The 12,427-nt window shown below is 41.4% G+C and overlaps 1 protein-coding gene across 3 annotated transcripts in view; it reads left to right on the forward strand.

Annotated features, from left to right (window-relative positions):
* Positions 1 to 12,427, forward strand: part of THSD4 (thrombospondin type 1 domain containing 4) — a 300,054-nt gene that overhangs the window by 260,544 nt on the left and 27,083 nt on the right. For all 3 annotated transcript variants that reach the window (XM_086757274.1, XM_086757275.1, XM_086757276.1), the window contains 3 exons: positions 5,853 to 6,028; positions 9,728 to 9,824; positions 10,763 to 11,005. In XM_086757274.1, coding sequence (XP_086613400.1) covers positions 5,853 to 6,028; positions 9,728 to 9,824; positions 10,763 to 11,005 — 516 coding nt within the window. The remainder of the gene's footprint in view (positions 1 to 5,852; positions 6,029 to 9,727; positions 9,825 to 10,762; positions 11,006 to 12,427) is intronic.

Below are 12,427 nucleotides of genomic sequence, written 5' to 3' on the forward strand. Positions count from 1 at the left end.
CCAGTGTGTGACTATTTTAGACTAGTCTCTGAAAGCTCTGTATAATGCATTTTCATGCAGGAAAATGAATAGTGGAGGTTGTGTGTTTCTTTCACTTCTTCCATCACAAGTGCTTATTCAGCAGTAGTCGTATTACTTACTGCACCTGTTTCTGGGCACTTTCTTTAGATGCTGAGAAGACATTGTTCTTTCTAAAGGAAACTAGTTTAGCCAAGACATTCTTACACTTTAACTCAAATGGCAACAGAATTTGTTATAAAATACTGCTCATTAAAGTAAAATACAAAAAATATGCTGTCGAGGAAATCTATTGAATAATTTTTTACCGTGTTTTATCAATCTCTGACTTGCATCTAGAACACATCTGCAGCTTGTCAAGGTTCCCTGGGTTAAATTACCAGTGAGACATTTGCAGTTAACTTCAGCAGCACAAGCCTTTCTTTTGTTTCCTGCTGAAGAAGCTGCAAGCTCGCAGTTCTCTTCTCAGAAGAGAAGAACTGCTCTGCTTCTCTCTGCTCGGGCCAGCACCACGAGAGACACTTCGTCATTTTATCATATGGGAAATAGCTTTGATGCAGTTTTGGATGAAATTGTACTGCGAGTATGGAGGTACTAGGCCCAAACATAAAATATTTCTCTTCGGATATGAGGTGGATGGAAACAGGAGTCATTCAGCAGTAAGTTTACCAAATGCATCAAACTACTTCTATGGATCAGGATGTTTCACATTTTCAGAAGCACAGGTGGGAGCTTGTGCTGACACTCTAAGGTCAGGGAGTTTGGAGCAGAAGAGCAAATGGGCTACTTGAATTTTATCCACCCTCTGATTTTTTTTAAAGGTGGGTTGGGATTTTTTGGTGGTAATACTGCAAATGGGATGCTGTAGTTCTTATAAGGAAATCACCTCTTTGGAAAAGTTGAGTGGAACTTTGCAAAGGGAAAGCAGAAAGAGGAGTGATTGATTTATGCCAGAACAACTGCGCCAGCGAATGGCAAGGAGCAGTGCATTTTTTTCCTCGGTTACGTACTTAACCGTTCTATAGAAAGTTTTGGTACAGGCTGGATGATGTTTTTCACTGAGATATTTTTCCTTGTAGGCTAACTTTGACGTATACTAAGTTCACATCTTGGTATATTTTTCTAGTTCTGAGTGTTACAAACTTTTTGGAGGTTTTGGGGTTTTTTTTAAGTTCACCTGAGAGTATGAAATAGTTGCTAACATTCAGGAGCTGAGGCCTGTTGTGAGCTGGAATTGCAAAAGTCGGCAAGGTTGAAAAACGCAATAAAATGGAACTATAAGAATGAAATTATCTTTAAAGTAATGGGGAATTTTAAAAAAAATCTGATTGCGGTGATATAGCTTAAATTAGGATTACAAAATCTGCTCTTACAAACCATCAAACACCAGCTTCTAATGGGAAGTGGGTGCGAGCGCGTTGTTTACAGAACTTCACTCCGTTGTACCGCTGCACCAACTGCCTTTCATTTACTTTCTCTTTCCCTATTTTTTTTCCAAGTCCAGGAAGACAGGAGCTGCAAAGGAGCTCTTTAAAAGTAGAGCTGCAAGCTGAACTGTAGAACATTAATGAATGCTCTTCAGATACTGGAAATAAAAGTGTAAATGTGTGTAAATGGCCTATTGAGATTTCCCCATGGAACTGTAGCCCAAGCAGAAGTGTTGATCAGTTTGTATCCTGAAATTCCGTATCTCCAGTGCAAAGCATTTCTGGAGGCCACTGTAAACAACCCAGTTTTAGTTCAGAAGCTGCTCCCAGGATAGAAGATAGATGCAGTCAGTGAGACCGTATGAGGAATTAACGGTAAAGCTTTTCATAATCGTTCATGCTTTGGCTAAAAATACTAGCACCATAAAAATTCTTCAGGGGGCAGAGTTGAGGTGGTAGCTGCAGAGTGATCAAAACATAAGAGTCGCCTTTTCCTTTTCTGGGGAGGCCTCTTTCAGACCTGTCAGATGAGGGATTTGCAATGAAGGTTTAATGGCCTCTCAGTTCCTCAGACAGCCATCTTTCTACAGCTTCATTATGAACAATGATTTACTCTGAGCCAGCTCACCTTCTTTTTCCTGACCTCTTGATAATTCATTTATTGTACTTGTTTAACAGCAATATAAGAAAAAATACTCAGATAATAAGGGGTTCCATATTAAAAACCAATGCAAAACGAGTCTCCAGTAAATTTTGCAGAAGCATTTACTCTGCAGTTGTTTGAATTAGCGTGTAACAAGCGTGAATAGCATGTAAACAGTGTGAATGGATGTCACTTTTAACCGGTATGCAATAGTACATGAGCCGTAATTTTTCCTCCCAGCGCTGTGTGAGTAATGGTGATGCCATTTTCGTGGCTGATGTTGTATAAAGTATTTTTCAACTAATGTTCACGGTGCAGAGACTGTTTTGGTAACGTGTCAGGAAATGAGACCTGGGAAGCAAGCGGATGTGTGATAGCTCTTGGGAAGATGAACGGTATCATTAAGTGGAATAAAATTTTAAAATACATGAGTACATTTTTACAGGGTCTGATCCAGAGCCATTACTGTCATTTAAATTTTTTACTTCAATTGCAAGCCAAATGTACCAGGTTCTTGATTATGCCAGCTACTGCAGTGCTCCTTTGGGAATGGTACAGACTGTGCTTTCCTTCAGAAGCCCAGGAAGGTGGAAGCTCTCCGCCGTGACTCATGCCTTCCGAGTTGATGTGGGTGCAGCTCTGTCTAGCCACTCAAATCCTCCGGCTCTTTTCCATAGGGAGAAGTAAAGGTCTGAAACTCCCCCCATCAAGGCTTTCTGCAGGGACAAGTGCTCCAGGGGCAGTCCTGTGTATTTCCTTGGCAGTAAAGACTGTCAAAAATACCGGCTTTTTGTCATAGGTTCAGAACTGATGGTAGCCATCTGCTGTAATCCTTAACCTTCCTGCACTTTACATTTTGTCTAGAACAATGAAAAAAAATATTCTTTGCAGTGTAGAAGGAAAGGAATGCAATAATATAAAGTCTTTTAAATTAATTAATCTACTTCTATACCCATTCTGTTCAGTTACTACCTTATTTTCTTTTTAATGAAAAACAAATTAAATCCTTTAAAAAACTTTTCTTGAGCTAACTGGGATACTGAAATAAAGACTAAACTGATTTGTATTTTAAATTTACAGACTACACAAGTATTCTTATATAATTTGTTACACCACTTTGAAAAAGTAGGTTGCTGAGCCCTTAGCCTCTCTAGAGGTGTGACTGTATCGGGGTAGTGCGAGGATGATTAGTAAAGTCCATATAACTGCAATTAAAATCTATTATTAGTAGTTAGATAATATGTTAGTGTTGCAGACCTCTGTTTCTGCATGTATTTTAAGGCAAACTAATGCAAGCTGACTTGAAATCACAGACATGACTGAAAATTCTAGTTGGTTGGTGATAGACTGATAAAGTCACCCACTTTGGGTAATGAGCCATCGCTTTTTCCTTAAGGAGTAACAATGGTAGGGACTTACAAGAGAGGTAAGTGATGGTTTCTAAGCACTGTTCACAAAATTTATCAAAAACCACAGTGAAGCTGTCTTCTATGAACAACTTAATATTAAGTAAATGAAAAACAGTTAGTCAGCAGCCACTGCCATAGGGGAAAAAGACTCTGAATCTTGCAACTGAAAGGGCGAGGACACTGACCGTGTCACTGTCCCTTCAGCCAGCACCTTCTGTCCTGGGTTCTTCTGGGCTGGGTTATCCTTAACCCTGGATATCGGCTCAGTCTTCCAGTAGGGTCGCAGAACGTGTTCCGTGGATCAAGGTGGCGACCTCTCCAGGTCCCCGTGTCCTGTGGTGACCAACAGTTCCATAAGATACGGTGAGAATAGGCAGCTGGCAAGTATAAAATAGTCTGCTCAACTTCTAGATCTTAGCCTAATGTACACAGGATATTATGAAGGTGAAACCTTAAATACCAGGATGTTCCTTTGCAGCTATTCACTTTTATTAATTAAAAAAAAAAAAAATCTACCGGTCCAGTCCCTTCTTGAATCTTATTAAAGAGTTCCACTCAACAGCTTCTTGTTGGATTAAGGCTGATAGGCCTATAGACAAAATTTACAAACCTTTCTTAAAAATTACTTTCCCTTGCTTTTTTGTTTTAAATGGGAATAATTGATTTTTAATCCATATGTCTGTATTTGTCTGCGTGTTTATCTGTAACTGTGGAATTTTCTCAGTACAGAAAGGTTTCCCTTCAACAAGGGGATACTCAATAATGAAGTGATTGACATGGTTTCTGAAGCATGGCAACAGTATTCCGCTTAAAATCACTAGTTTATATAAAAGAACAATGATATTTGTGGTGTGGTTCTCTGTTGCTGTCATTTTTTGTCTTAACGCGCCTTTGCATCGGTGTTTTGTGACCGTTTCTCACTGCGCAGTCACGCTGGTGTTCGTCATGGAGCTGGCAGCAGCAGCCGACAGGCTGCTTCCATTGATTAACTGAGTTAATTTGGATGTCCGGGATATGTGAGAACAATTTCCGTTTCTTCTCTAACGTGTGGTACTTACAGCATAAATTCAGTTTCCCATCACTTAGGCCGTGCATGCAGGCTTTTTAAGATTTTTCCCAGCAGCACAAAAAGCTGTGTGTAACGCTGAGGGCATTTTAGCTGAGCGGCACAGTTGTTACGCCAGCACAGAGAAGAAACAGTCTGCAATAACTGGGTCCTCGACCCTGAATTTTTATAAGTTCAAAGCTTATACCTTGAATTTGCATTAAAAAGTAAATTGCCCAGCAATATGCAGCCAAGGACATCAGTAGATTTTGTTGATTTTTTTCAAAGTCTGTATTTAAAAGCAAACTATTTTGTAATAACATTGGAAGTCTTTGAGTAGAGCTTTTAGAGAAAGGGTCCTGCCTTTCCCATGTGCTTAAACAATGTCCAGTGTGATTTCAGCCTCAAGATATTCCTGTGTTTTAACGTATAGAACTGTGATACTGCATAAAATTATGTATATGTATGTGGCAGGAGTTTCTGACCTTAAGGACTTCAAATTATAGTCACACAGACAGATAAAGGCAATAGGAACAAGAAGGAGCAGAGGCACCCAGAAGTCAAGAGACTTGCCCGTGACGACAGAGGGAATGCACTGCGCAACGGGATATGGAATCCGTATTTTATCCTTCCCTGGCTGGTATCTGAATTGCAAAGTCACTTTTCCTTACGCAGGAGATCCTATTGGCATTTCCAGAGAGCTTGTCGTTCCAAACCGTGCTGCAGATCAGGGCTGTGCAGATGTTCTGGCAAAAAAAAAAAAAAAAGTGTTCTGGACAGGAAACGGAGGGCGTAGCCAAATGGCTTCATGGAGAATAACTGCGATATTTGGCAACCCAGGATATTCATGTGTCCCTACACTGTTTGTTGCTTCTGCATTGTATAATGTATTGGTTTTCTATATCTGCCTCTGTGTTTTGTTCTAAGTCATGAAATAGTCAAGTCAGTGGGAAGGAAACGGAGGAAAACCACTTCCTCAGCATCCACGTGTGTTGCGTGTGCTGCCGACCAGCTGGCAGTCACATGGTAACGCCCGAGGAACTGTTGAAAAGGTTCCCAAGCTATCTTTGGTTTTTCTTTCTTTTCTTGCAGTATATACATACCAAGTGTGCAGACAAACTTCAGGGTTTGTTTGTTTTGGTTTTTTGCACAAGTACTAATACAGATTTTCTCTTCAGCAGCTGCACAGCATTGTCCCCTGGCATCAGAGAGCACCAAACAGTGTAATGCACCTTTTGGGATTTGTTTGGGCACCAGTACACGAAGGTTACTGACTAAAGCCCTTGTGTTTCTGTCCCCATGCTCTACAGCCTTGCGGAGTCGATCGGGGCGGTCCATCATCAATGGAAACTGGGCAATCGATCGACCCGGGAGATACGAAGGCGGTGGGACAATGTTCACTTACAAACGCCCAAATGAAATCTCCAGCACTGCAGGAGAGTCGTTTTTAGCTGATGGGCCAACAAATGAAGTCCTTGATGTCTACGTAAGTTTCTTGTACTTAGATTAATCTTCCTCATGGGGAAAAAAAAAATTGTTTGGCTCATTGTTAACGTACAACACTAAAATTGCATTCAGTACCAGTAGTTTGTTACTGTTTTCTTCCTTTAAGTTTGAAACATTATTTTTGATCTTGTACTGTGGCTTGCTGTTGCTCCCATCTTGCTCCAGATCACAGGAAATCTCCGTAACAATGATGCCTTCTTCTCTCAGACTTTACTGATCCAGTAAAACTTACTTTACTTGCTCAGTAGAATAGAGAGAAAGCATACAAATGTCTGGGGTTTTTTAGTGAACTGGATTTTCTCCAGATACTTTCCTTCTCAGGCAGATTTGGTGTAGTTTAATTTTACAGTGAACTGAAGCAAATACCTAAACTGGACGAGGCCTCTCGCAGAGTGATACCATCTCAGTTTTCTTTAAAAGAAACAGAAGTCCAAAAACTGTAGAACATGGGATTTGAAGTAGGGCAGTTTTAGTATGAAGCTGTGCCAGGAGAGCATAGGTAGCAGCCGTTTGAGAAAGGAAGAGAGGAGAGCAGACAAATTGTGGCTAAGAGGTTGGGGAATCGTATTGAAAAAGCTGCTTACTTCAGATGGGGAAGGGTTTTACTGCGTCATACTGAAATTAAAAAATATCACTGGGATTGATTACAAATGATTTGAAGAGAAACAGTGTGTTGTGAGATTACTCACTTTCACGTGGTAAAATCCATTCGCTGAAACAACTAGATTAACTGGTGATACGGTTGTTTCATCCAATTATGGCTTTTTTGCCCTTAAGTGCAGTATGGGGTGGAAGAGTGAGTGTGCTGGGTTGTTTCATAGGAAAACAAGGAGTAACTGCCCTGATTACTCAGCTGGGAAAACTTAGATGTTGGCAAAGTTATTCCCCATCTGCTGTATGGTGTCTTAATAAAGCAATGTAATAATTATGCAAACATTACTTCTTTTGGATAATTTCTGATTGATTGGAAGGCAACATTGGCAAAAGCCTGGAAGATGAAACAGTTGGGCTCCTAGATTCTGCAGTGCAGACTCCATGTTTTTAAAATACATGTGTCATTGTGTAGTTACAGGATGCTGTGAGCTGAGGTTTGGTCTTAAGTTTTTATTGTCAGCTGGTTGATGCCTAATACATGATGACCTAGAGAGAAAAGGATCAGGAAATGGATTGAACATATATTTCCAGAGTAATACCCTGAAAAAACGTTAAGCTTAAATTAGTCTTATTTTACTGTTTTAGTTTAGGCTTAGACTCTTCCTTTTTTGCTTTTGCACTGAATATCAGAAAGCTGGCACGATGGGCACAGCTTTATCGGTTTTGCTGTGTGTCTGCTGCTGTGGATTGCCACATCTAATTTGACTGGGCTCTTATCTGAGATGTTTCTTGTAGATAGGAGGAATACAATTCATTACAAGCTGGTAGTTTAGTGTCTTTTTCAGTAGTGTGGGAAGACAAAAATGGTTAGCGCTAGATGCAAGAAAATCAGTCACCAGTATGACACAGCCTCTCTTACGGGTTTGACATTTGTAGCTATGCAGAGATGTCTTTTCTCAGACTTTATCTTGCAGTTCCTGAAGCCTGTAGTTCTCTTTTCATCCATGTTCTGTGTAGAATAATGAAGAGATTTGCAGCAGGAACTCCAAATGGCTTTCTGTTCCTTATTCCTGAGATCATACTGTCTTTCTTCCACTCTAAAAATGTAGAGGAAAAGCTCTCTAAGTTACAGCAGTTTGTAATTAGCAAGGTAAAAAGAGTATACATTGCTACAAAGACTTGGGTCCACGAACTCAAAGCAAAACTGTTGTATAATTCCAGGTATTTTCCTGCAGGAAAGCTGTGGTCATATATTCATAAGGACTTCAGTAGTTATGCTCTTTATAACACGTGCCTGTAAGTTGTTTTGAGAAAAGTGATGAAAAAACCACGGGAGCCCTTGGAAAGCTGTTCCTTAAGAACAGAGTCCTGGTTCTGGAAGGTGCAGGGTGCTCTGCCGCTGAAGTCAGCTTCGCAGTGCTCGGTTCTCTCAGGACCAAGCACAACGAGGGTTGTATTTTACATAAGCAAGGGACGTGGGCAGGACCAACCCTTGCAGAAAATAGTACAGGCAATGCGTTGTTGGATGGTTCAGAAAAGTGAAGGAGCTCTGAGGGACGGAGTTTGGAGAAACAGATATTATATTTAGCAAGAGAAAAGTGATTTTGACACAAAGAAAAACAAAGGTCTGAATCCCTAGTTGGTGTTAATTGGTGTGACCGAATATAGTGCAGCCTTGACACGAAGTGTGCTCTGCTGGGTCATAAAGTCATTGGCATAGCATGACTTTGTTCTTTTCGGGCCATGTTTGTCAGAAACAAAGAGCTAGTGAAAGCTCTGGTGTTTGGTTTGGTTTGGTTTTGTTTAAAAAAGGTACTTTGAGTTAAAGTGTAATCTGAGGCTTCTACCAGACCAGTCCCCACAGAGCGTTTTAAAGCAGCAGTGTCAGAAGCAGTACAGCAGTAATCAAAGCTGAAGCAGTGAAATTACAGCTGATGGCATCTCTGCGTTCCTGGTGTGAGTATGCTCAGGCTCTCGGCAGCAGCAACCTATTACAGGCCAGTTGGGTACGGAGTGTGCTGCTGACGGTTTTTGAAAGCTTTCATAAAGTCATCTCTTGCTCAGGTCCTAGTATGCCTAACTGCTTCAACAAGCACGCAGGAGGTGACACTGACTTTCAGAGACGTGCTCGTGTCAGCTCGCGTGGGCTTGTGCAGCCGCCTTCTGAAAGCACTCGGCTTCATTTTCACATTTAAAGGAGCAAAGCCTATGGTTCCCACCTGAGTTCCGTAACGAGCACTGACAGAGTTGTGGTGGCTAGCTGTAAGGCCAGGGGAGTCTGTCTGCACTTACGTTACATCTTCACTCAGTTGAAAATTAGTGTGGAAGGATGCAGGAGGGTTGCACGGGCACTCTTCAGCTGCTGTAACAAATCCGTGGGCCTTGGTAATCTGTTCACTTGATCTGTACTGAGCAGTGCATACGTGAGAGCAGCATAGCGTTAGTCATTTTAGCTAGCTGATGGTTGAGTCCACTGAGTGGTGCAGATGATGAAAGGAGCGGTTCGATCTGTGAGGTGGTACACATGGGGTAACACGTGCTGCCTGCCTGTGCTCCGCTCAAGTACAGTGATAAACCTTAGAAAAGGCAGTGGCTAGATTTGTAGATCGGGGTCTGTGGTATTTATTTTTCTCTGCTTTGTTTCTTCCTTGCTTGTGTTTCCTCAGGGTTCTGTCAAGCTCCTTCTACCTGAGAATGTTTTGGTGGCCTCAGGATGGTCTCTGCTGCTGAGGCCTGGCCTGAGCTTCTGCTGCCGTCGCTGACTAGGGCCTGGTGCAGCCCACAGCCATGCCTTGGCCTCGAGCGTGTCCGTTGTGCATTTTTCGAAGAAGATTTAGAGAAACATTTTCTCTGCCATCACAGGCTAGCTCAGTTTATGGACGTAGTAACCTGTATTTTCTTATTTTTTCCAGAAACAAATATCTTCTTCTGCATTTTTTGGAGACAATCATTAACCATTGTTTCTATCCTGACCAGTGATAAATCGTGTTACGTAGTTGGTCAGTTCAAGTGCATATTTAAGCTTTAGTAATATAACAAGTGGCAGAGGTTATATATATATATATATGTCTGGTTTTCTTTTTAGATGATACATCAGCAGCCTAACCCAGGCATACATTATGAGTATATCATTCCAGGAGACAATGTCATCAGTTCTCAGTTGCTTGCTCACAGGAGGCCAGGTAAAATGCTGCTATTTCCCATTATTAAACACGTTTTGTTACTCAGTAAGCTAATTGAGAAATTCATGCCGTTAAATTCAGTGTAAATGCCGCCATTGGTATGGGAGAGGCCCAGAATTTCACCCTGCGTGTTGAAAGAGAAGTCTGCATAGGTTTGGTAACTTCAGTGAATTAATACTGGCAGGGATTATTTATACAGCAGCAGGGAATCTGGTCACATATTTCTACTTTCAGTAACAATTTTGTTGTTTAAATGTTAACTGTGACTTTGCATGAACTGGAGTGTTGTACCCATATCTCAGAAATGAAATAGAACATGATTTTTCTGTTCAGAGTTTGAGTTAATTTAAAACCACTCTTCGCAGTTTCTCTTTCCTCTCCCAGCTGGAGAGGGTCAAACACAAAACTGTTGCCTTCCCAAGCGAGAATCTGGAGAGCTCGTGCTCCAGACTGAGCTGTGGGTATGTGCTGTGTGTACTGGTGTGGAGCTTGAAGGACAGTAGAAAATCTGCAAGTGAGTTTGGTCTGACTTTTAATGTTCCTGCCTCGCCTTGACAAATTTCTAAGTGTGGTTGTAGTCTGTTTGTAATAAGGAGCAGCTGTGCTGTGACACGGGAAGGCAGAGAATACAGACCATGGTAACAAAAAAAAAAAGAAAAAAAAAAAGAACTTTGGGGAATTTTGACACTGGGTGCATTGACTCTGCAGTGTGTTTGGAGGTTGTTCAGTTTTTAATGTATTTGCTGGCTGAGACTTGGTTATCGTAGTTTAGAACAACACAGTCTTTGCAGGACACTATTGGGAGGTCTCTGCATAGCAGATGAAAGCTGCTTTCAAGTTTAATGATGCTCCAGTTGTGATTATTGGTGGATGAAAACATAGACTGGTATTTGCAAGTGAGGCTCATTGTTTTGCTTTTTTGTTATTGCCATCATCAGGGGAGCCCTTGAATGGTCAGCTAGGAATGCCAGAAAGTACAAATCAAGAGGATGAGGATTTGCGTAGGGAGGCAGACTCCCTCACTGGACAGTCAGCTGGAACGTTTCCAGTGATGCAGCCAGGAAGATTTCCTCCTCATCAGCCAGAAAACCAGATGCCTGCTGTGCAACCACCAAGACAAAACCGGGAATACAACTGGAAACAGATTGGAAAAACTGAGTGCAGTACTACATGTGGGAAAGGTGAGTGCTTCATACACTGTGAGCAGAAAACGGGTGACACGCGGGAGGGTTCCAGCGTGGAGGGGTGAAGCAGTGTGACTATCCAGCAGCTCTTCTGCGCACAAAGATTGCTGGACCTGGTGTGTTCTATTATCGTACATGCAAAACACACGTCAGTACTATTACGTGTGCTTATCTTTAAATCGGTAGAAGCAACAAAATAAAAAATATGAAATACAAGTATGTAAATTAAAAGGAAATATATGGCATTTGCCTCGAAAGGAAATATGTCAAGATTTTGTAGCAAGCTGCTCTCTCTCACACCCTTGATACACAGCTGTTTTCCTCAGCATTCTTTGGCATTCTTTATCCTTCCACTGGCCTTTCCAGCTTTGTCAGATACACCCTCAGTGCTTTTGGTGTCTTTGTCAACAGTTTTCTGATCTTTACGGGAAGGTTTCAGAGGAATTCCATCAGCTATATGTTTGCCTCATTGGATGTTGCTTGAACAGCAATAAAGTGACTTCAGAAACCTGAGGTTTTCATAGGGGAGGAGTGGGAAGGAAGAGGGATGGAAAGGGGCTGGTAATTAGTGGGCTTTTGGGATGTGATGGATATGCTACTTGGAGCTTGCCATGTTCATCTTTGCCAGAAGACATTCACAGTGACCAGAGATTCAGTAATGAATTCAGTAATTGCACAAGCAATTATTTGGAAGAATAAATTCTTGTGATAGTAAAAGTGAAATCTTTGGTACTATACGTAGCCACCCATCACCATATTTTTTAAATTGCAGAGCTGTAAAATAAAGACATACCAGTGAGGGAACTCTGCTAACTGTCACCAGTCCATATACACTGTGACCATTGGCTTCCTAATGAGTTTGAGAGGACACACTATGAGTTAGATCCAAGGCCAGATGACTGTCCATGTTCTAATACAGATAGAGCTAAAAAAAATCCAGCAATACTGATGCCAGTGAAAATTGCTTCCCAGTATATTGAGAAAACTTTTTTCCTTGGAGAAGTTACTGCAAAAGTGTTAGAGCTAAAATACAGCCAGTGACTTTCTGAAGTCAGCCTTTCCGTGGAGCAAAGAAGGGAATGTAAACCAGAATTATTCTGGTTGGCAGTTAAATACGCTGTGTGTCTTTAACACAAGTCGTATGGGCAGAATCCGTAATTGCACCTGATAATTGTTTATCAGCAATCAGTGAGTATTACCAGCTGGGTGTCTACATTATCGTGTACTTGCTGAATTTTAGTATCCTGATTGGGTAATTTATGAGGCAGTTGCAGGAACACATCAGGGTAAATGTATTCTTCCTTTACACCATGGAAGTCTTGGTTGTGTTTCCTGTGGACCTGATGGACGCCTGAAGATAGTTCTTGCCATTTCTTCAGACATCTGGTAGCTCTTGGCAGTGATATTAATGAAATCAGA

The sequence above is a fragment of the Chlamydotis macqueenii genome, chromosome 12 (assembly GCF_036417535.1).
Source record: "Chlamydotis macqueenii isolate bChlMac1 chromosome 12, bChlMac1.mat, whole genome shotgun sequence".
Lineage (NCBI taxonomy): Eukaryota > Metazoa > Chordata > Aves > Otidiformes > Otididae > Chlamydotis > Chlamydotis macqueenii.